At 44.9% G+C, this 25,410-nt stretch overlaps 2 protein-coding genes across 3 annotated transcripts in view; one reads left to right on the forward strand and one right to left on the reverse strand.

Moving 5' to 3' along the window:
• Positions 1-950, forward strand: part of MYO1E (myosin IE) — a 201,261-nt gene extending 200,311 nt beyond the window's left edge. For both annotated transcript variants that reach the window (XM_070421653.1, XM_070421656.1), the window contains exon 28: positions 1-950. This exon is cut by the window's left edge and continues 121 nt beyond it. The gene's annotated coding sequence lies outside the window, so the exon portion shown is untranslated.
• Positions 951-4,066: 3,116 nt separating this feature from the next.
• Positions 4,067-25,032, reverse strand: CCNB2 (cyclin B2). The gene is made up of 9 exons (XM_070421668.1): positions 24,891-25,032; positions 20,808-20,936; positions 20,613-20,726; positions 12,965-13,135; positions 12,703-12,861; positions 10,974-11,210; positions 10,532-10,672; positions 5,622-5,732; positions 4,067-4,340 (listed from the first exon to the last, which is right to left on the reverse strand). The coding sequence occupies exons 1-9, from the start codon at positions 24,912-24,914 to the stop codon at positions 4,230-4,232; spliced, it is 1,197 nt and encodes a 398-aa protein (XP_070277769.1). The 5' UTR covers positions 24,915-25,032; the 3' UTR covers positions 4,067-4,229.
• Positions 25,033-25,410: the final 378 nt, after the last annotated feature.

Consider the following 25,410-nt stretch of genomic DNA (forward strand, 5'->3'; position numbering starts at 1 on the left):
ACAGGGAGGGGACTTTTGGGGCTCTCCTTCTGATCTATAATGATCATCTGCTTCGCCATGGCCTGGAGTTATTCTGGCACCTTCCCCAGGACATTGAAAGGCTGGGTTGGGGAAAGGGTTGTCACTCCATAAATGATCCTACAAGATAGCCTATTCACGAGAACCCAGGAGGGCAAAACAACCACCCACTAAGATTTATTTATTCTATTTAAACCTGGTGAGAGGACAGGCGGGGCCCACTCAGACCTTGTTGGCTCTATCAGAACAGCGCCCCGCTCGCTCACCAGGCCCAGGGAATGGCTGTGGGCGGCCGCTGACAAGTGCCTTTAATTGAAGAGCACATTTCTCTCATCCCTCTTTTCCTTACCTGACACACCTTCTCTCTGCCCCCTCCCCTCAGGGAGGACCCCTCTCTGCAGGCGTGAATGGGCACCTCTGGTGCAAATGCTAGGGGCGGGCATGGCCTGCTGAGCCCATGGGAGCAGAGGGGCGCTGGTTTACACTTCCTGGGACCATCGGGCTGCGGGGCTGAGTGGGGCTGGGGGCTGGGCTGTCTGCCTTGCTTTCCTGGGTCTTCAGTGGGAATGTGGCTGGCCCATGTTGGTTTTGTGTTTAATGCTGTACCTATTACTAGAAGGGTCTTTTTTTTTCAAGCTGTACATTTATAAAAACAGATCATATACTGTATATATAAAAAAAAATCTCAAGATGGTAGAAACATGTATGAATGTACTAAGTAGTATTCCACTGTACTTATTCATAAGGTAGGTTTTATTACAAAACTCGCACCAGGTACTTACAGATGTGCACTACTCCTTCCAACTATAGAATCAGTGTTACTGCTTTCTAGCTCCGCCCCCGCAAGGCCCTTCCAACCCTTCCCCTACAGGTGATTTTCCCCTGTCCCCCTCTGGGGACCCCCCTTACCTCCTAATAAAGGAATCAGTGAACCCCCTTGTTCTTTCTCAACATTTATTATGGGTTGTGTCCATATCCTACCAAAACAGATATTTTGAAGATATATTAATCCCCAGTACCTCCGTATATGAACTTATTTGGAAATAGGTTCAAGTTAAAATGAAGCCATTAGGAAGCACCTTAATCCAATACTCCTGGCATCCTGATAAAAGGGAAATTTAGACTCAGATTGGCACATTGAGAGGGAAGATGATGTGGAGTCAGCCAGCTACAAGCCAAGGAGAGGGATCTGGAACAGGTCTTCCCTCAGAAGACCAGCACCTGGGTCTCAGACTTCAGCCTCCACAATTGTAAGACCATAAATCCGTCGCTAAGCCACCCAGGCCATTGTACTAAGGCAGCCCTAGCCAACGCATTCAGTGTTACTGCAGTAATAGTGAAAAGTTGGGGGAAATGGCATGTGCATAATAAGGAAAAGGTTCTAGGGGACACTCACTTCTCTACCTCCACTCCCAGTTGCCACAGTCAGTTTTTCTTTTTTTAAGTACAATTTCCATTTCTTTTTTTCCCAGAGAACTTTTCTTCAGCCCTTAGGACTTACTTAGCTCCTTACATGAGCTTTGGTGGAGGTTGTGGGGCAGCACCCACCGGTATTTCAGGGTGGGGTATTTCTGGGCTCAGGATTCCTGACACCTTGCTGGGAAGGGCACAGCTCACACTGTAGGGTAGTTTCACATACAGCTTAGGAAGCACAGAGGCATGGACTACACTAGCTTCAGAAATGTCCCTAAAGGCTGTGGCCTCTACTATGTTTTGATGAACTTCTTAATGGCCTTGTCCTTGGGCCTATATCAGGAGCTGTTGGTGCAACCAATAGGTTGCACATCCGTTGTTCCTTCTTTTCTTGGTCATCTTGGAAGTGAGGACCCAGCCAGTTCTCTTATACATCGTGAAATCCTTACACTCACAGCAGAAGACTCCTTAATTGACGAACCCAAGAACAGCGACCCACTTTATTCAATTTCAGCATTTTCGCTGAAATCTAGGGCAAAAAGGCACTTCTCAAGTTTATCAGTGCACCAGGTGACCCTGGGATTATTCTGCCACAGTCATTCGTAAGCTATTGGGAAAGTAGGGTTTGACCAGCACACACCTTTTTGTCATTTCAGGATCCCCAAGTCCTGTGGGGGAAAATTATCAGGGGTTACATATAAAGAGCAAAATGTATCTGAATTCGGTACAAAGTAAACCACTGAATTCTGTGTTTTATCAAGAACAGGGAGCAAACCCTTTTCAGTAATAATAACATAACATTTAAAGTATATTTCATTACCTTTTAAGAGCGGAAAATAAAGCCATAATGTGATGATGAGGAAAGGTGATCCTATTGCCCAAGATCACATAGCTCTGAAGTAGAGGTACCATCATTTGAACCCTGATCTGACCCCACACTTTTAATCTTAAGTCTTCAACAAAGAGTTTAACACTCAGTCTAATTTGTCAACCTTTATGCATCTAATATCTTTCTCTCAAAAATAAAAAACCTAAAAAGAAAAACTCCCCAAAATGAATCAACAGCTATAAATCTGTAACTCCTTTGATAGGCAAGAGCTCTACCTAACACACCTTTGAATACCCAGAGTCCATCCCAGACCAGCAACCTCCTTAAAATCATAGCCACTCATGTTCACACGCCTCCAGACGCTGTGCTCCAGGCCTGACGCACTTTAGTACATCTGAGGTCGACACCCTTACCCCAGCGCCCACAGGCCACACAGCTCCCAGGCTCAGGCCCAACAACCCAGCCGGTCTGTGCTCTTCAAATACTGGTTACCTCATCACGTTTTCTAATTCCAGTGTTTTTATATTACAACTTTTACCTTTATAGCTGACTGCACATTTATAACACCTGAGTTTGGGCGCCTGCTGTGGCACATAAGGAAGTATCTTAAAGGTCTTTTCATGACATCCAAAAGTAGGAATTTCCTGAGTCAGAGTATTTAATACTTAACTAAGCAAAGTATGTCATAACGAGGCTATAAAATGTCTCTGGAGTATGACTACAAAACCCATCCTTTCCTGATGAGAAGTTGGAGCCAGGAAAGCCCCCGTTTGTGGTCTCACTTAGTTATCTTTCACACTTCGTCATCTGTCAGTGTCTGAGGCTGCCATGGGAACAAGTCCCACTATCTCAACAAGGGGATTGATAAAACTTTACACTAGTGTCTCTATCTAAATGCTTCAACTAGTCAGGAGGGCTGCTGGCCTGCCCAGGGGAAGGGGTAAAGCCAGCCCTGGCCGAGCGGGTTCTCCTCAGGGGGCAGTCAGAGCCAGTCACAGAACCAGGCACCTGTGGGCTTCGCTGTCATGTAGAAGGCAGCTTGTAGCCACATCCAGCTTCCGAAACACTGAGTGAAATGAGTTTAGTTACTGAGCACCTCAGAATCTTTAAGAATCTCACATGCATTTGTGATGTTTCCCAAATGTATGACTAACTCCTTTTTCTCAAAAGTCCAATTAACATCTTGTTGAACTAATAGTTTGGGAAGTTGCTGCTATAAGAGACACTTATTTTAAGAGGGTTTTGTTTTTTAAGGTAGTGGCTGGAAACTGAGAATGCATTCTCCCTTAGAAAACAATGTTAAATGTGGTCACATGCCTACTGAAAAAAAAAAGTAACCCATAATGTAGTTGAAACAGCACAACAGGAAACTGCATCCCAAGTTTCTACTTTAACAGGATGTCACAGGCCCCTTAGGGCTGCTATTCCCAGTCTCAGTGAGCATGTGAGATTGAGACCCATTGTGATGGTTACTGTGGTAGCCACAGTCCCAGTGGGCCAGGTGTTCTGTATGGGAATTAAGAGAATAATTGAGTAGGTTCTAGAAAGGGAATAGCCACGATTAGCCTCTCCTTTTAAATTTTCATAATGAATCAATCTTTTCATATTCAGGAAGTTTAGGAATCAGTAGGCAATCACTAAAGCCAAATTCTAGATTTTCCATTTGAGAAAAATGGTAGGAAGGTCAGGAAGGTCTTTCCCAAAGCTATGAAGGCAATAATTTATATGCAAATAGCTCAAAGAGAAATTAGTCAAAGCAAGATTCTACTGACTTATTCAGTATAGAATGCACAAATGCACACAGGATACCTTAAGAAAAATCAATAGCTTTATTTTTCCTCAATATATAGTTAGAAAATAGGTCTGAGAAGAGGTTTCATAGAGTAGACCAAAGAATTACATACAAAGTCGCGAGTTCCAAATGAGCAAGAGAAAGGGCCAGACGAAGCACCTTCCCGAGCACTGGGGCCTAGGACCGCCCCATCAGAGGGAGGGCGAGGTCTTTAATGGCTTTTGAGTTCAGCTGAGGAATCGTGCTGATCTTCAGGAGTTTGCTGCTTGCATACTTATTCTTGATGGCCTGCAGAAGTCATCTGTGGTTAAGGATACATCAGGACCCCCTTCCGTCCCCTGACACCTTGTTCCTAGTCTAATTTACACGTACTGAAGGGCCAGACCCACAATCTCAGATGGTAGGGTGATGCCAGCAAGTGCTCTGAGGCCACACTGAGCTGTGCCTGACAACTTCCTTCCATGCCAAATAATGGAGCAGGCCCACCTGGTAGCACCAAATGACTTCCAGCTCCAAGGCGCAGGCTCCCTCTCATAAGCTACCAGAGGGGTGGCAGGTGGAAGCTGTGCTTATTGTACCTAAGTACCATCAGGATATAACAGGATGGCCAGGCCTGGCAGCAATCCCTGGCAATAAACGTTGAGTGGCGATTGTGCTTAGCAGAGCCCAGACAACACCCTCAGGACTTAAACATTATGCTTCCACTGTGTGCTATCGTGCTGAAGCTACACGTAAGAAAGCAAACCGGTGTGAGGTACAAATGCCTCACTCTCCGTGAAGCTGATATTCTGTGTCATACAAGCACAGGGCAGTGCCCAATCTCCCCGGGCTCCTTCTCTCGGGTGGGCCACACGGGACGCTTCCCGAATGGGCTTCTTGCCTCCCCTTCACATGCTCGCTAGGCAGGTGCCTTTCATCATTGTCCCAAAGGATCCTGGACAAAGGCCCTGAGCAACGTCACCCAGATACCCAATCCTTCCTCTGGGCCATCTGAGGTGGGCCCCTGCTGTTCCGACCACCCGCTGACCAGCGCTCCCTGCTGGCTGAGCCCACGGGGACGCTGGGACAGGCGTGGATACATCTGTTGAACAGCTGGCTGCCTGGACGGCTAATCTGGGCCTGGACATCGTTGGCCTGTTTTAACCCTTTGCACGCCATTAGCGTTTACAGACGCAAGCGGCAGACCTTCCCCACACACCCAGTGCTTCTGTAGCCACAAACCTCGCATATCAACTCTGGTCGCCCAATTTTAAAATCACACTTGTTAGTGACATCTCTAGGTTTGTAAAAAAAGTTATGGTAACTTAAATTCATAAATATTCCAGCGCATATGGAATGGGGATGGTTTCCATTTTGGACGCATGGCAGTTAACTGGTTAAAGAAACTGCTTTCAGCATTTATCAGTATGCTCCATCCACTGTGTACTAGAAAAATAGAGCTTGTGCTAAAACAAACTCTCACACATATGCCAATATATTTACATGAAAACACAAACAAAGAGATACACATACTCTCATATGCAAAGTCCACAGTCAAATACCTTTCACAGCCTAGCAAGGAATACTTACGATGAACTTCGTCAGGTTTTCGTTTACTCTCACTACGTTTTTGGCCATGTGCTGCATGACTTCCAACACCTCGTTCTCGGTGTATCCAGTGTAATACTGCTGCTTTAAGTTCTGGAACACAATGCAAGAGAGGGGCACGGTAAAGCCTCCACTTCTTTAGAAGAGCCCATCTTACACATGCTGACATTTCTGTGTAAGAGAACAATCGTCCCTCCTGGTCCCAGCAGAGCAGCCAGTAAACAGAGAATGACTGACTCTGCGCAGGACTAAGCCAAGATGTTGTGCGGCTCTCAGCTAATCAGGTCAAAGTTCCCCTATCATCATTTTTTAAAAGAAGGCTCCACAGGGTAAGTAGGGTACTTCACGTAACAAAGCTTCTTGCTTACCCCTCTCACCACGCTGAAAGGGAATGGCAAGTGGGGCAGAGGAAAAACAAAACCCACAAAGGAACGCCTGTCACAATTATGGCAGAAACCTGGGACTAGGGCATGTCACATGCTCCCCATCAAAGCCCAGCATGGCAGTGGCTGGTGGGGAGCTCAAGAGCCATATTGTCGGTCAGACAACAGCTAGGCCAAAGGCAGCTTCTAATTTACTGAATCGGGAAGGGCAAAGGCCACCCAGGACTCTCACAAGCCCTGGAGAACAGAGAGCGCTCAGAGAAGCCTCCACACCCAGCCTCCCAGAGAACAAAATTCAAGCAAAAGACAGTGTTGATGGATAATAAGACTGCATGTATGAAGATATGTAACCTGACTTTATTTCAATTCTGTGATAAATACTAAAAGCTGAAGCACATCTCTTTCACAGGTACAATGTAATTGGGAAAAATAAACCACAACTTAATCTTACTACTAAAAAAGATTTAAGAAAAAAAAGAACTAAACAGGAGCAAATCGTGAAATAACACACAACTATTGGTACTATGAAGTCAATTCCCAGAAAACAGGGAGACCTGTAGTTAGTAGGCTTAGTACCCAAGGAAGCATGTCTGAGAGCAATGTAATTTGGCTAAAATGAGCAAGTGGTACCAGAACTATGTACCATTCATATACCAGTGGCCTTTTTACCTTAAGCTTTTTATTTCAAAAAATCTCAAATCTACAGAAAAACTAAAAGAATAATATAATGAACATCTTATATCCTTTGTATAGATTCATCAACTGACATTTTGCCACTTTATCATGGTGTCTGCAACTCACCTTTAAATAGTGCAACAAAAAATATATTCAGGGCGTGCCAAAAAATGTATACACAGACTTGGAATAATTATAAAGGCAGTGTTTATTAAAATACATTTCATTTTCATTTAATAGCTATCGACTGTTAAAGTATGTATGCATTTTTTGGGGATACCCTATATTTATATGCAATTGTATTGTTTGTGTGGAAAATAATACAATAATTAATACTAATACAAGAATAAACTGCCGAAACCCGTTTGGCTCAGTGGATAGAGCGTCGGCCTGCGGACTGAAAGGTCCCAGGTTCGATTCCGGTCAAGGGCATGTACCTGGGTTGCAGGCACATCCCCGGTGGGGGGTGTGCAGGAGGCAGCTGATCGATGTTTCTAACTCTCTGTCTCTCTCCCTTCCTCTCTGTAAAAAAATCAATAAAATATATTAAAAAAAGAGTAAATGGTTATAATTTAAAAAAAAAAAGAATAAACTGTTTTGTATACTCATAACTATAAACCTTTCACCTCACCATGTATATTATATAAAAATTGTATGTGTGTGTGTATACACATATATACATATATATATACATATATATACACACACACATATCCTACGTATATATGCAAATCGACTGAATGGCTGAACAGCAGAACAACCATCTGGATGACCATCCGGGACCATCTGGATGACCATCCTTGCTATGACACACACTGGCGCCAGGCCAGCCAAGGTGAGTGCGATGCGATTGGTCGGGGGCCGGCCATCGCCCCATGATCTCCCCGCAGAGGGAGGCCCAGGCCACCGACTGGCGGGCTACAGCAGGTGGGCAGGGCCTCCCTCTGCAAGGGAAGCCTGGGGCCTGGGTGCCAATAGCCAGAGGGAAGCCTGGGTCCTGGGTGCCTGAGGGAAGCTGGTGCCAGCAGCCAGAGGAAGGAAAGTCTACTCTTGCATGAATTTCGTGCATTGGGCCTCTAGTGTATATATAAAACTTCTCCATTGTAAAGGTACAGTTTTTCTTCAGTATTACTACGTATCTGTGAGGTGATATTTTGAGACCATGCGGATCTCATGCCCAAAAATTTCACCTAATGACATAAGTATCAACTGATGAATTACATTGGTTCATTTCTAACTCTACCATTCTTTCCACTGTAAATAGCTGGCTTTTGACTGATTACAAAAAAGCCGCCCCTTTCTTTCTCTCTTCCTATCTTCTTCCTCCTTTCTTTATTTTTAAAATTTTTTACTTATTGATTGGTTTGAGAGAGAGGGAGAGGGAGAGGGAGAGGGAGAGGGAGAGGGAGAGGGAGAGGGAGACAGGGAGAGGGAGAGGGAGACAGGGAGAGAGGGAGAGAGAGAAACACTGATTTGTTGTTTCGCTTACTTATGCATTCCTTGGTTGATTCTTGTACGTGCCCTGACTAGGGATTGAACCTGCAACCTTGGCGTATTGGGGTGATGCTCTAACCAACTGAGCTATCTGGCCAGGGCCTGTTTCCTTTCCTTTCCGTTTTCCTTTCCTTCTTATCATTATGGACTTGTGCATTTTTGAAATGTATTATAATCTATTACTTTCACTATTCCTTGTCATGCTCAAATTTTGTCAGTAAAAGCCTTTTGAAGCCAATTCCCATTTCCTTTTGATGTGACCCACTGCATTGATCTTTGCTTGCTATCTTGCTCATCTTGTACTTCTCCTGCCACAGCCCTGAAATCAGCCTTCTTAAAGGAGCCCTAGTTGTATTCAAGATGTGGCTACTAGGGCCGTAACCAGTTTGGCTCAGTGGATAGAGCATCGGCCTGTGGACTGAAAGGTCCCAGGTTCAATTCCAGTCAAGGGCATGTACCTTGGTTGCGGGCACATCCCCAGTAGGGGGTGTGCATGAGGCAGCTGATCGATGTTTCTCTCTCATTGATGTTTCTAACTCTCTATCCCTCTCCCTTCCTCTCTGTAAAAAAATCAATAAAATATATATATTTTTTAAAGTATCAAATTAAAAAAAAAAAAGATGTGGCTAAAGGTATGTTGACTGCTACTGAGTGGCCATTGTTTCTCGGCCCCTTCATTATGTATTTACTGACATTTCCAAAACAGATTTAATATTATAGGGTTTTCCCTTTTGTTTTTAATTACTAACAATATTTTCTCTTTCTACTTATAGTGAACATTTTAAATCCTTAATAATTTAAATGTTTATTTATTTATCCTACAATACATAAATAGTTTCAGAATTATAACAACAGATTATTAACAAACTTCCTAAGTAAACTGGAAGTATGTTGCCTTTTTTGGTCCTTTGTTTTGTCTAACTTCAAATCCCACTAAGGATGCATAGTCAGAATGCTGTGTTCAAAAGTCATTTGAATTCATTCTTCCCTATGTTCTATTATCAATTTGATAGTGAAATTGTTTCTGCTTAATTCCATTTTATGGTTTGCATAAAACATTTGCACTGTTCAAAAGTTAAAAAGTTACATTATATTGTATACAACTTAATAAAAATTATAGCCAGAAGTCCTGCTCCCATCCTCCAACTTCTCCCCTGTTCCCACCTAAGTCAATGGGTATCCATCTACACTCCTTTTTGGTCTTCCTTTATTTTTTAAAAACTTAGCAAATACATAAACACACGTACATATACTCTCTTACTGCCCTTCTTTCTTACATAAAGTGTTAACTATACACACGTGTATGGAGGAAACAGCTCTGCCATGATGCCTTGGTATCTTGCATGTATCCACATAGGCCGTGCAGGCAGAGATCTGAGCACGGCTTATCTGTCTCGTGATCCTCCTGGAACGAGGGGCTGGCCAACTTGGGAGGAGCTGCCTCTAAGCCAGCTCCCACTCACCTCCCTATCTCCCTTGGGAGGCTGTTAGGAGACCATTTCTCATCACCTCCTGGTTCTGAGGAGGCTCTTCTCTGCTGCACTCAGGTTCAGCTACAGACTATACAACTGCTTGGTGGCAGTCTAGAATAGGCGCCTGCACAGAGGGCATCCCATGCCCTGCACTGCAGTCATCCAGTCCCTTTTGTTTCAATGTTGTTCTCTTTGGCAAGCGAGACAAGGACCCGAGGAGCTAGCATCTTTGTCTCCTTGTATGAATCTAAAAATGGCTCATTTTATCTGTACTGGCATATCAGTTGGGCTTTGGCCTTGCTTTGTCTTGTGTGTTTCACAATTTGCTTGTTTCACTTAACAAAATATCCAAGAAATCTTAGCCTATTAGTTCTTGGTGGCCTTCCTTATTTGTTTTCTTAATCCTCACCCTAGGAGTGAAGATATTTTTTCTACTGATTTTTAGAGAATGTGGAAGGGAAGGTTGGGAGGGAAGGAGGAAGGAAAGGAGGGAGGGAGGGAGGAACACCCATGTGAGAGAGACATATCAGTTGGTTGCCTCCTACTCACACCCCAACCAGGGCTGGGAATTGAATCTGCACCCGAGGTACATGCCCTTGACCAGGAATCGAACCTAAGACCTTTCAGTCCTAGGGTTGACGCTCTAACCTGAACAAACTGGCCAGGGCCGTCCTCATTCTTTATGACTCTGTAACGCATGTGTACCATGGTGTCATCGCCTCTCTCCATCTGGATCATTCCAACAGCTTTTTTTATGCCTTTGGACTCTTAACAATTGCTTAAGGACAGAGCTATAAAAATGCTAATGCCTTTCCTGTCAAGAGGTCCTACAATATGACTTGACAAATTTCTTAAATCCAACACTCACCCATTTTCCTTGGCCTAGAACCTTCTGGGACAGGCAGGAAGCAGCCGCTGCCACCCTGGAAGGGTGATAATGCACCATGTCGTAGTCGATGAGAGTCAGTTCCATCAAATATTTGGCTAACGTGTGCTGCTCAACATCAACCTACGAAAGAACAGCCAGAGACAGGAAGGAGTACAGTTATTATCTTGCAAATTTCTGGATGGAGGACTAAGAACACAAATCCACTAAACTCACTTTTCCTTCCCAGGGACCATTCTACTCGACAGTATGTCAAACACAGAATGTGAGGTCATTTCTCTTAAGAGCTGATGCGATAAGTATTAGGACTTATCTAAAAGATGTACACTATAAATTCATAAGTTTCAGTTTAATTGGATCAATGTTTCTGGGTTGAGACAACAAGCAGCAAAAGAAAGTCTCCTACAGAATTGGAGGCACTTACCTCCCCAGCTTTTGATGCCCGCCTTAAAAAATGTAGTGGTAAAGGCCGACCCAACTCAAATTTCAGTTCTTTCAAAATTAGAGCTTCCATCTCTCGGATTTGGGAACTGGTATACGCATTGTCTGTGATGTAAACGAAGTCTTCTATATTTGGAGAAAACATTTCCTCATACTTGGAGGCCAAAAGCAAAGCTGTAATCCCAACCAGTTGAAGCTTCTTACGAGAGACTGGCTGAACCTAATTGGAGAAGAATGTGTCCAAGTCATACCTAACAAGAAGACTAGAAATCTGGGTGGAAGAGAGTGAGAGGGAACCGAGTCCTGGAGATGTGCACATTGACTCTCTCATATTGGAGGCCTAAATGTTAACAGCCGGTAGCACCACTGCTCACAGCAGCTGTCTGTTACTGAGTACTCACGACATGCCAGGCACAATGCTAAGATTCTAACAACCACCTCATCGAATCAAAAACCCTATGAAATTGGTATTTTCTCCAACATAAAAACAGATGGCCTGATAAGAGATTCAGACACCAGTCCAAGAGGACTCAATTGCTGAGTGGAGAAGAATTAGGCATGACAACGAAGCTCCCAGTCACTGCTCCATGCCCGTTGTCCTGGCTTGAGTGTCTAGGGAAGCCCCAATGTGGCACTCAACATGGTCTGAATCAGCCAAGCCAAAAAGCAGGAATTTAATGGCCTCCTGGGGACAAGGAAGGAGATTCTTAAATGTTTCTGTAATCCTCACCAAAAGTATACTCTTTATTCAGTCTGAAGAATCTTTCATAGATGTTTCATAGTCAGTGAAAATCTCAGTCTAGGGTATAAATGCCCCCCTTAATTCCTTAGAAACACAAAAACAAATAAAACTGGGACTTTGCTTTTCTTGCTTCAACTCCAATTACTGAAAACTACCAAAAATATGACTGTATAATGTAAATCACTTGTATAATGAAAACCACTATGGTTTCTTAGGATTCTGTAGTATCTTAGGGTCATTAATTATAAACACAGTTTTTGTTGTATTGTTTATACTTGACCTAAACCTGTATCATAAACGTTGACTTTACATAAATAAATCATATCTGCAAGGCTACTGTTTGGTAGATTACACACTCATGGTTTATGTCTGGAATTTCTTCTAAATGGTTGGTGTTTTTGAGTTACCAATTGATAAATATTCTGATGATCACTCTGCCTCTCACCTTCATTTCTTACAGTCCTTAGTTGAGATTTCATTCTAATACACTCCCCCCACATACCCCAACCCTTTTATAAAAAATTCTGCCTCCTCCACTTCTACCATGATTCAATGTCACACCTGGCTGGAAACTTTCAAGTTCTCTAACCAAACTCCTCTTTTCAAGGAAGCTCACCAAAGAATACTGTACTATGGAAACCGCAAGCAGGCCAGGAAAGCCAGCATCACAGGCCCCACAGGCTTCAGACTGACTGCAGACCATCTGCTGGCACACCTCCTTCAGGAGTGACTGAGGCAATGCCGTATTCCCCCAGCCTGTTCAGCAGGCTGGCCGAACTAAAATGCCCCCCATTGCTCAGAACCACCAGAGGTTTGACACACTTGGAGAGCTTCCCATTCTAGCCCCTGAAGTTCTCTGGCTTCTCATAAATTGGCTTTTGGTCTTTTCTTCAGAGCTACCACATCTTGGCATCCCATAAACGCAATGTTCTGTGAGCCCCTGGTACGAAGTCCCCGCAGCCACACTTACCTGTAAAAACCGATCCATAATGGCGACGCACATGTAGAGGGTCTCCTGCAGCAGCCTAAACTTGGAGTGGACCTGTACCAGCCAGTCCACCAGGATGGCACGCATGCGTCCATTTATCTCTCTTCCATCTAAGAAATGTGGACTTATGGTTTGCACAACCTGTTGGGAGAATTAAAAGTTTAAAGAGCTGAACTCGTTTCCTTCCCAACTGTGTGGTACATTTGACACTGTTTACACAACCAAGACACGAAGGACCACTCACCTCAAGCTGTCTCAGATACTGATAGATATCCTTAACGTAGTCGCTGCAGAGCTGAGGGTTCTCCCAATCTTCATTATCAATATCTTCAATCTTGCAGAGCAAAGCATCAGAGAAAGCTTGACAGAGGTTCTCTTCCTTCATGGAGATATCCTCAGGTGCAGGATAAGGCTCCTACATCGGCAAATTAAAGTGTATGTATTACCACTTTAGGAGCAGCCTTCATCAAATACATGCAGAGCTAATTGGTTTAAAAGTATCATATAACCCTAGCCAGGTAGATTAGTTGGTTAGAGCATCGTCCCAATACACCAACATTGCAATTTCTATCCCGTCAGGGCACATGCAAGGAGCAACCAATGAATGCATAAATAAGTGGAACAACAAATCGATGTTTCACTCTGTCTCTGTCACGTATCTCTAAAGTCAAGCAATCCTATCTAATAATAGACAGAGATTGAAATTAACCAGGGGGGTAAGAGATCAACCAAAGGACTTGTATGCATGCATATAAGCATAACCAATGGACATAAGACACTGGGGGGTAGGGGAGGCCGAGGGATTGTCAAGGGCGGGGGGAAAAAAAAGGAGACATATGTAATACTCTTTGTAATACTTTAAGCAATAAAAAAAGAGAGAGAAAAAAAAAGAAAACACATATATAATTAAAAAAAAAAAAAAGAAATTAACCATATCTCCGCTACGCTTCCCACTGGCTAATCAGCGAGATATGCAAATTAACCGCCAACAAAGATGGCGGCCGGCAGCCACGCAGCTGAAGCAAGCAGGAGGCTTGCTTGCTCCAGTGATGGAGCTTCCTCCCTGCTGCGGCCGGGCTCTGAGCTCCACTCTAAGCAACAAAGTTGCAATTATAGAAGCTAAACAAACCCCAGATACCTGCTTTCAGCAGGCCGTGGCCTCGGAGCTGGAGCGGCAACAAAGTTTCAGTTATAGAAGGTAAATAAATCCCAGAATTTAAAAAAAAAAGAAAAGAAAAAAGGAGAGGCTGGTAGCTTCAGTTGCTGGCGGGCTTGACCAGCCTGAAAACCCTCAGCCCCTCATCCAGACTGGCCAGGCACCCCAGTGGGGACCCCCACCCTAAAGGCGGTGCGGGCAGCCTGAAAACAGCCATCAGCCCCTCATCCAGGCTGGCCAGGCACCCCAGTGGGGACCCCCACCCTGATCCGGGACACCCTTCAGGGCAAACCAGCCGGCCCCCACCCGTGCACCAGGCCTCTATCCTATATAGTAAAAGGGTAATATGCAAACTGACCCTAACAGCAGAAAGACTGGAAATGACTGGTCACTATGACACACACTGACCACCATGGGGCAGATGCTCAATGCAGAAGCTGCCCTCTGGTAGTCAGTGCATTCCCACAGGGGGACAGGGGGAGCTCTGCTCAGCCACAAGCCAGGCTGATGGCTACCAGTACAGCGGTGGTGGTGGGAGCCTCTCCTGCCTCCTCAGCAGGGCTAAGGATGTCCGACTGCAGCTTAGGTCTGTTCCTGGCTGGCAAGTGGACATCCCCCGAGGGCTGCCGGGCTGCCAGAGGGATGTCTGATTGCCAGCTTAGGCCCAATCCCCCGGGGAGCAGGCCTAAGCCAGCAGATGGTCATCCCCCGAGGTGTCCCTGACTGCAAGAGGGCACAAGCTGGGCTGAGGGACCCCCCCCCCCTCCCGAGTGCACAAATTTTTGTCACCAGGCCTCTAGTCAATCAGTAAAATGTGTTAAAGCCAAAACAACAAATTTCAGGTGAATAACTCATGATGTAGTAGATGAAGTCTTTAGAGATATACTCCCCTTTAAAATTCTCTAATTTACTCAAAGTGAAACCCTAAGTCTTCACAATGGCTTACAGGCTCTGCAGGACCTGATCTTCCTGTTCCCTGCTGACCAGTCTCCTGCTCCTCTCCTTTGGTTTGCTTCACTCCAACCTACTAGCCTCCCCCGCTGCAAACAGGCTCCCACTTCCCAGAATGCGCTTGTTCCTGTATTCGATGGGTAACTCCCTCAACTTTTTCAAGTTTTGTTTAAATGCTACCTTCTCATTGAGGTCTCTCCTGACTCCTACTTAAAATGGTCATCTGCTTCTTATTCCCACCACACGTGTTTCATTTCTCTTAGTGTGTTTTTCCCATATAACCTATAACCGCCTAATATATTACAGAGCTTACTTATGTATGGTATGTATTATTTTCTGTCTACCTCTCCTGGAATATGAGCTCTATAACCCTACATTTATTTAAATTGATTTGTTCACTAAGGTATCTCAAATACTTATGTCATCCCTAACATAGAGTAGGTGCTTGATGAATATTTATTGAAAGAAGCTTAGACACCTGGGTTCAGAGATTCCTCCAGCTGACAGTTCACTTTAGCAGTAGCCTATTCTGCCAGTGTAATGCTTTCTTCTCGCCAATTAATTTATTCTAAACTGAGAAAATGTTTGGAAACTAAAAAGCAGAAAAGCACATTCCAGCCTATGAATAAAATAGGAGGAGGAAGCAAAGACCGAGCAAGTATACACCCACTAATTATTTTCTTATATTGATGGGGTGTTTTTTTTCAAATCACACATTAAAAATATATTAAGTTAAAGCAAATGTTTAGTAATGAAGTATAAATAAACCATTACCTTTTAAAAGAATGACAGGTACTTTTCAAAGTAAAACCTAACAGAATTGGTAGGCTGTAAAGAATACGTATTAAAGTAATAAATATAGAAAGAGAATGCTGTATAATAAACAATTTTGATTTACATTAAAGCTCAATGATTATAGTTTCTAATCTTAGAAAAGGATAAAACATTACCAACAAGATATACATAGCAATTCGAAACAGGCCTTTCCCTCTTAAATCAAAGTTATTAAACCAAGAAAGGGCCAGGAGAATAAGAGGTATTCTGGTAGGCATGACATTTATTCAAGAATATAAGAATTCCAAGGGGCTAGAATAAATAAGAAATGCTACTTGGGGTACCAGGGAGAAACCTAGGGACAGTGACCAGAGAGGGGAAGACCTTCAGGAAAATGAGTAGGGAAAAGGTACACCAGTACAAAGTCCCAGCGGAAGCCAAGAGATAAAGGCAAGTGTGGGGATTACACACTGATTTGGGATGGTGGGAGATAGCACGTGAGGTATGCAAAGATGTGCTGGAAAGGTGAGCAAGAATCTAACTAAGGAGTTTAGATTTATCCTAAGGCAACTGAACTCACTGAAGGAACTGAGCAAGAGTGACTGGAATAGAATGCATAATTTAATAAGCACATGCAGCTTCAGTGTAAGGTCACCTTTTTCAAGGATAAGCATTTTCACTCTCCCCAGGGAGGGCAGTCAGTTCCAGGAAGCTGGTTTAAGGAAGCAGAGATTATCGTCATGTGCTGCCTTAGCAGCTTGAAATGTTGACTCATGTCTGGTCAGAAGTACACCTGAGTTTAGCTATATCCCAAAACCCCCAGCATAATTTTCTGAAAGCATTCCTTTTGGACTCCAGCTTAATTATTCTAAAATCTTTCTTAAGATCCCACTCATCATGCAAGTAGTAGCCTAAGCCCTATAAACCAACTGTGGGGCCCTCTGCCCAGGGCTACTGCATGTAAAATAAAAAACTATCAGCTAGTTATGCGGCACAAACCTCTGAATGACAAAATCAGCCTAAAGAATTAAAACCTTCAAGTTAGACGAACGAATGAGTTATGTGAACTGTCAGAGACAACTGAAAAGTCTATCAGAAACAATGAAGATGTGAGATTTTGCTGAACTTGAACTTCTGTTTGATTAAGAGCTGGGTGAAGTGTGAGTCAAGGCTACTGAAATTCTCCAAGTACCGACATTGAGTGAGTTGGGTCTGTTAAGAGAACGATTAATACTGATAGGCAAATATATAGGTATTTACACAAATCTTAGTAAAACAGAGTTTCTTCTTTTTTTAAAAAATATGTTTTTATTGGTTTCAGAGGGAAGATAGAAACATCAATGATGAGAGAGAATCATTGATCGGCTGCCCCCTGCACACCCAATAATGGGGGGTCAAGCCCACAACCCAGGCATGTGCCCAAACTGGGAATCAAACTGTGACCTCCAGGTTCATAGGTTGACACTCAACCACTGAGCTACACTGGCCAAGCCAGAGTTTCTTCATTTATTAAATTTATGATGCCAAACATCATAAATCAATGTCAATTAAGTGCAACAAGGAAAGACTCCAAGTAAAACTTGATTCTGATCAGTTCCCAATTTGTAGCAGAGACTGTGTACTCGTGAATACATAGGCACACACAACTGCAGAAAGGTGAAATCAGTTACCCTGATTAGCTTTAGGGAATGTAATATGCTGTGGAATGGAATGGAAGGGCTCACTGCTGTTAGACACCCTGTGCTTCACTGGCATTTTAAGCAGCTAAAGGGACAGGCATTTTCAACACCTGTACAGAGCAACAGTGACTGCAGATGGAGCAGAGGACAGAGCAAAAGCTAGAGGGCTGACGGGAGACAGGCGAGCAGAGGGGCTACCCTGCCAGGTGGGGCTTCCCTACATTGTAAATGTCATGGTCACTCCTGTACTCTTTTTCAGAGAAAAGTGCCTTTGAATTGGAAAGAATTCTTGTTCATTAATCCCCGATGTATTCTGAAACTAGAAGCATGTTTCAATCACAGAAATGGTTTTTAGATAAACTGAGCTACAGGTCCATAATTCTTTATCTGAAAAACAGTGGCCTCAAGTTTGTCAGGAAGCTAGAGAAAAAGGAGTCAGCCAAGATGTGGAGAAAAGGGAACTCAGAGAGTGGAGTTCTGAAGGAAATTTCTCCTTTGTTTTGTTCACAATATTTTTGGTTCTTTGCTTTTTTTTTTTTTTTTTTGGTCTTTTTTCCTTCTTCAATTCAAATAGTAATATGTATTTATGGTGAAAAAAATCTGACAATTTTAAGGAAGAAAATAAAAATCAATCTTAAGCCCAACAAAATACTAAAAAGTAAGTATCATCAATATTTTGCATATGAAAACATTTTTAAAAGCAAATTTGGGGTTTCATTGCATCATATCATGTGAAAATATGAATGTTTTCTAATGTAACATGCATTTTTCAAAAAAGAATAGTTTATTGACTTTTAGAGAAGAAGGGAGAGAAACATCAATGTGAGAATGCAACATCAATTTGCTGCCTCATGCATGCCCCCAAGTGCACAACAGGCATGTGCCCTGACCAGGAATTGAACTGGCAACCCTTTGTGCAACAGGATGACCCCTCACCAACTGAGCCACACAAGCCAGGGCTGTAACATGCATTTTGACATCTTTAAGTATTCTATTAAAACATGGTATTCACAGCATTTCATTGAATGGATTTAACTGATCTCTTAATAGAGAATATGTCTCTATTATGAGATATTCATTACAACACTATCTAAAAGTCCTCTACTCTCTCTGTGATCATTTTTTAGGATAAATTTTTAAAAACAGATTTACTAGGTATGGAGAATAACCATCTAAAATATACTGACAAATGGCCCTTCTGTAGTGCAGGAGGAACCACATAAACAGTCACCCATATAAATGCTTAGTAATAGTCAAGAGCTCAAGGTCTGAAAAGCTGCTTTGGGACTGGCATTTAGGAGGCCACTGGCAACCTCCCAGGAAAGGCCCATTAAAGGAAGGTTGATCTTGAGTATTTGTTCGGAGCTTTATTGTTCTTGATTTGAAGCTTTTTTTGTTTTATGTACAGCAACATCTTGCCACCATCTCTTCCAGGTAGAAGCTTCCCAAGTCTGTCCCTCCTTCTGATGTTGCTGGTCCATTTCTAACTATACTTCCCAGTGGATATCTTTCTGTTACCTCAACACATCTAAAGCCAAACAGGACACCTTCCCCTAAGCTACCTTTCTCTCCTGACTGCCCTTATTTTTATAATTTCTTCCTAAACTAGAGGCCCGGTGCACAAAAATTTGTGCAATGGCCGGGGGCGGATGTCCCTCAGTGGGACCTGTGCCCTCTCACAGTCTGGGACCCCTCGGGAGATAACCATTTGCTGGCTTAGGCCGGCTCCCCAGGTGGCAGATGGCAGGCCCTCTGCAGCGCCGCCCCGCCCCGCTGCCCACCGCACATGGCAGGTCCGGCGGGCAGTGGGACGGGTCGAGCTGATCACGATCGGCCCGGCAGGTCACACACATGGATGGTAGGCCTGGCGGGCGGCCGAGCAGGCGGCGGCTGGCGGCGGGGCGGGCGGATCGCACTGTCCAGCCCTTCCTGCAGTATGCAAATTAGCCACCATCTTTGTTGGTGGCTAATTTGCATATCGTGCTGATTAGCCAATGGGAGGCGTAGCAAAGGTATGGTCAATTACCATGTTTGTCTATTATTAGATAGGATGGTTTCTTACTCGGTGCTTAAGGGTCTCACTTCTCCACTCCAGGCAACATATCCAAAGAATTCCTTCGACATACAGGATGTGTCTGCAAAAGGAGCTCTAGTACATCCTGACACATTTGATGTTGTCTCTGAGCATCTGTATAGGTTGGTTCAAGACCCTCTTCAGCTCCAGCTTAGACAACTGCAATTCCCCCTAATTTATGGTCCTTTCTCCCGCCCTACCCAGTTTCATCCTTCCCTTCTCCTCAAAACTCTTCACATTCCTTATTGCCTTACAGCAGCGATTTTCAACCGGTGTGTCACAGGAATTTTTAAAACATACAATACTTGGCTAGTCAGGGACACTGAGCTCTTTTCCCTGATAGAATAAATTGAAATCATACCTTTTTTTTTGGTCAGATCAGAAAAAAATATATTTTTTGGTGTGCTGCAAAATTTTAGTAATTACTTTGTGTACCATGAGATGAAAAAGGTTAAAAATCACTGCCTTCAGGAAAAAATCTAAATTCCAAGGCCTTCAAATACAACTGTAACCTTCTCCCAACTTTATCTTCTGCTTCCTCACACAAACCTCCTGACCCAAGTTAGACTTGTAGACTCCTTACCCAAAACACATTTGGTGCCTTGATTCTTGCTACTGCTTTGTTCCCCCCGTCCTCCCAAAAGGTGCTTTTTCCTGTCAGCTTCTCCTTATCCTTACAAATGCCACTTATTCCATGAAGTGCATCTAGGATCGTTTCCTAGGATTACTAATTAAATTTTCAGGTACAGATGCCCTTTCTATACAAGCTTTGTGAAGGCAAGATGCCCCTTTATCAGCCTTAATATAACTGGATGCATATAGTAAGTGTTCAATGTATATATTTCTCATATAACCAGTTTTATTTGGAAAAACTTCATACAATGATATATACATATCTTTGAACTGGAAAGAGCCAAGTAGTTATTGTTGTATTCTCAGCACCTACAACAAAGCCAGCTCATGGTAATCACATGAGTGTATATAATCTAGGAATGACAGCATGCATGAACTTGAACATGGTGGAAGGGAACAGGCTGAGCTAACCAGTCACAGAATTGTGAGCTTCCACAGTCTTCATGGGCAAGTTCATTCTTACGATTATTTTAACAAAAACTACCAAATTTCACTCTGAGATCACTGAATTTATTTGGGTGTAATTAGCTATTCTTCAAAAGTTGCAGTGCAGAAAAGGCACCATGCAGCCTAGCCAAAAATAGGCTACTTCATGAAGTAAGTTTGTAAATTCAGAACTTCCTACCTTTGGAGCCAACATTTTCATCTGTACTGGTTTCACAGAAGCAACAGGTTTCGGCTGTTTGTTGACATTTGTTGTTTTGGTGGGTTGAACAGGTGCTTTGGTGTTTGAAGCTTTCTACAAGGAAAAGATATGTGAATAGGGCAGGACAGCCAATGTTGCTCCAGTGGGTGCCCATACAGTCCTCAAGTTTGTTACCTTAGCTACTTGTGTGGCTCTGGTTGTAACTCTATTTCCAATTTCTTCTAAAACTGCTCTCCGGAGTGTCACATGACTCTTCGCTTTAGAATTAACATCTGTGTCAATGTTCTCCAAATCAGTGGACACCTAAAAAAATTTAAAAAGAGTTGAGACAATTGAAAGCACTTGGCTAATGTCAGATAACCGAATTCAGAATTGCTTTAGGAAAGGTTAATATGCTGAGATCTATTGGTAAGAGAAAAAAAGTACATTTCAGGAAATCTAAAAATACTATTTGTGTTTGATAACATTACTCTACATTAGGCAGATCACTCATCTACCTTATCTATCTACACTAATAAAAGAGAAACATGGTAATTGGCGTACGACCGCTACCCTTCCCATTGGCTAATCAGCGTATCCTTATGCAAATTAACTGTCAGCCAAGATGGCGGCCGGCAGCCATGCACTGAAGGGAGCAGGGAGGCTTGCTTCCTCCAGGGACTGCAGACTCCAACGTTCCCCGCCTCACTTGCCAGACTCTCAACTGCAACTCTAAGCAACTATTACTATGTTGCAAATAAGAAGCTAAACAAAACCGGCTTTCAGTCAGCCCCGGACCGCAACATTGTATCCATGTTTTCAGCAGGGAAGCCTCAGAGCTAAAGCTGGCCCAGAATAAAAAAAAAAAAGAAAACAAGGAGCAGTTGGGAGCTTTTAGTCAACTGTCAGCGGGAAAACAGCCCTCAGCCCCTCAGCCAGCCTGGCCAGGCACCCCAGTGGGGACCCCCACCCTGATCCAGGACACCCTTCAGGGCAAACCAGCCAGCCCCCACCCGTGCACCAGGCCTCTATTCTATATAGTAAAAGGGTAATATGCCTCCCGGCACCGGGATCAGTGAAGCAATGAGGCTCCCGGCACTGGGATCAGCGGAGCAGCGAGGCTCCCGGCACCGGGATCAGCGTGACAGGGGGCAGCGCCCAAACCCCCTGATCAGCCCTGCTCTGTGACTGATGGCGGGGAGCTCCCCAATCCTCCGATTGCCCTGCGGCTCTGTGTGTGACAGGGTGCAGTGCACCAACACCCTGATCAGCCCTGCTCTGTGTGTGACAGGGTGCGGTGCCCCAACCCCCCAATCAGTCTACCCTGAGGGTGGCATTGCAACCTCCCGATCCGCCCTGCTCTGTGCATGACGGGGCGGCGCCCCAACTCCCCAATCAGCCCTGCTCTGAGCCCGACCAGGGGCTGCACCTAGGGATTGGGCCTGCCCTCTGCCACCCGGGAGCAGACCTAAGCCAGCAGGTCGTTACCTCCCGAGGGGTCCCAGACTGTGAGAGGGCACAGGCCGGGCTGGGGGACCCCCCCCCCAGTGCACAAATTTTTGTGCACCGGGCCTCTAGTATATATATAAAGAGGTAATATGCTAATTGGTTCTAACAGTGTCCCAGTCACGACCATTCAACAGGCTGCGGGTGCACAGGAGCTGGTGGGTGGGGACAGGGGCAGGGACGTGCATCACCGGGACATGAGGCTGCTGCCGGCCCCCCCCACCCCCCACCCCCATCCCGGGCAGAGGGCGCGCAGGCCTGCCACGCCACCTGGCCTGGATGGGGGCATCAGGATGGGGGCGCGGCCTCAGCTGAGAGCTCTCAGCACTCCCACACCAGGGTCTGAAGGCACGGGGTGGAAGGGAGAAAAGATGGGCAGTTAGGGGGTTTAGGCCAGGAGGGGAGAGCAGATAGGCAGTTAGGGGGATCATACAAGGAGGGGAGAGCAGTTAGGGAGATCAGGCCAGCAGGGAAGCAGTTAGGGGCATCAGGCAGGCAGGAGAGCAGTTAGGGACATCAGGCAGGCAGGCAGGTGAGCACTTAGAAGCTAGTAGTTCTGGATTGCGAGGGGAATCCCAGATTGGAGAGGGTGCAGACCAGGCTGAGGGACCCCCCCGCACCACCCCCCTTTGCATGAATTTCAAGCACAGGGCCTCTAGTCTATAATAATCCCATTAGGAGCTTAACAGATCAGTGACTATTTCTCATATAGCACCCATGTCACTTGTTAGAGAACCCTATCCATGAAAGGGTACTTGCAGTATTTAAAAACCTTCCTTTACACCAGGAGTCCTCAAACTACAGCCCGCGGGCCACATGCAATACAAATATTGTATTTGTTCCCGTTTTGTTTTTTTACTTCAAAATAAGATATGTGCAGTGTGCATAGGAATTTGTTCATAGTTTTTTTTTAAACTATAGTCCGGCCCTCCAACGGTCTGAGGGACAGTGAACTGGCCCCCTGTTTAAAAAGTTTGAGGACCCCTGCTTTACACAGATAAGTAACAAGTGTGATTAAGACACAATATTGAAAAGTTATAACAAGCCCCAGTTGGGTGGCTCGGTTGGAGCATTATCCTGTACATCAAAAGGCTGCGGGTTCAATCCCCAGTTAAAGTACATACAGGAGGCAACCGATCAATGTTTCTCTCTCATATCAATGTTTTTCTCTCTCTTTCTCTATCTCTCTCTCTCTCTCCCTCCAGTGAGGATTTTTTTAAAGTTATAATAGGCTGTTTAAAACCTAAACTAGCTTTGATTCAAATACCATTCTAGAAATAAGAAGTGCTTGTGTAGACATGATCTTGTAGAGACACAGCCTTTTAAAATGAGGTTACCATAGCGTGGACTCTCTCTTATGTTAAGGTTACTTCGAAAGGAAGTAGTTTTCATGGGTAAAATAGTTTTACTCTGAAATTCACATAAAGTTGGAATTGCATGAAATAACCTGTTTTAGACAAAAATGTGCTTAGAAACAAAACCTGCTAGGAAAAGTAATTCATACCCAAAAAACTTGATTTTATTATAGAGGTGAAAAGCATGTCACAAGAAAAAAACAACACGTCCTAGTCCCCAGAAATTGGGAGTCCTAATCTTAAAGAATCTCCCAACAGGGGGTTTGAATGGACCTACCAGGACAGAGAGGGCAAGGGAAAACTCAAGCCCAGCTAGATAAAAAGAATTTGACTATAAAAGAACTTTATGGGGTAGATTAGACAAAAATTACTCGTCAGTTCGACTTCGATCACAAAAGGGTAGGAAGTAAAAACAGACTGTATTCAACTTATCAGGATTCTCCAAAGTCATACTGTTCAGCCCCACCAGTGTGGCTCAGTGGTTGAGCATTGACCCATGAACCCGAAGGTCACCACCTGGGTTTCCAGCTCCACCCTCAGTGGGGGGCGTGCAGGAGGCAGCCAGCCCATCATTGATGTTTCTATCCCTCTCCCTTCCTCCCTGAAATCAATAGAAACATGTTTTAAAAAAAGTAAGTCATACTGTTCAATTTTTCTAACAGTAATTGCCAACGTTTTAAAGTGTTTGAAAGTCTAATGCTTCTAGAGGTGGAAGCCCGGTAATGTCACTACATTTTTATCCAGCTTTTTAAAACCAGCCTTACAGCCAGGAGGTCGGAACTCAGCAGCAAAGGAAAAGTAGATCCAAGTACAATTCAAACCCGCAGGGAAATTTTCCAAAACACCATTAACACTTGGATTTTTGCAAAGATGAAATCAGTGGGGTCAAGCTTGATCCAACATTCAGAACACTCTACTGACTACGGAATTTCTTCCCGTCCTCTCCCCACCCCCACCGCGGGTCCCATAGCTGGTAAGGAGTCTGCGAGCAGAGGGAGGAAATCCGGGAGGCGGGTGTTCCGACAGCTCTCTAGCAACCAAGAGCGCTCGGTCGCCCCCAGGGCGCCAGGCCCGGGCTCGGGCGGCTCCCGGTACCGGTGCCACCTCCCAGGGCTGGGCTGGCTTCCCACCCCCCACCCCAGCTCGGAGACCCGCAGGGCGGGGAACCGGCCAGCGGAGCCCAGGCCCGGAGAGGCCGGCCGAACAGGACAGGCCGCAGGGGAAGCCGGCAGCCGGAAGAGGGGGAAAGCGGGGGGTTAGAAAGGGAAGCGGGGGGCCGGGAGAAGAGGAAAGCGGGGTGTCGATGGGGACATCCCATTCCCCAGAAGCTCGGAGTTGGAGAGAGAAGCGAGACGCGGCCGAGGGGCCGGCGCGGCCGAAGCCCGCGGCCCGGGCCGGTGTCGCCGGGCTCACTCACCGTCGGGCGTCGGAGTAGCGCCATGAGGGACCAGCCAGGCAGGCGTGCCGGCCGCCCGAGGGACGCGGCGGGAGTGGGGGGCACAGGGGTCCGCGGCGCCGTTAGGTCCGCACTCCGAGCCCGCACCGCTGGGATCTTCGAGGTCGCCTAGTTCCAGGATTCAAATACCGCGCCGCTCGCGCCCCCATTGGGCGGCCGTACGCACGGTGCGCTCTTCCCATTGGCTAAGCGGGAGGCATTCCCGCATGCTGATTGGCTGAACTTTCCAGACGTTTGATTGTCATAACAACCGGTTGTTTTTCTGCGTGTCTTTTAAAAAAATCTCGGCCTCCGAGATAAACAATTAAATGTCCCATTGAGAAATCAGACGTAGGGCGTCTTCTCTGAATTTTAATAAGGCCTCAGCTACGATGTTTCTCTACGTTTGTACTGGGTGGGCGGAAGTTGGCTCTAGGGAGCACCCTGAAAATGCGATTTCTGATCTTTATTCCTCTTCCGGAAATTTCGAGTTGGAGTTCAG

This window comes from Myotis yumanensis, unplaced genomic scaffold (assembly GCF_028538775.1).
Source record: "Myotis yumanensis isolate MYYU_CA2020_CCGP unplaced genomic scaffold, mMyoYum1.0.hap1 SCAF_1, whole genome shotgun sequence".
NCBI lineage: Eukaryota > Metazoa > Chordata > Mammalia > Chiroptera > Vespertilionidae > Myotis > Myotis yumanensis.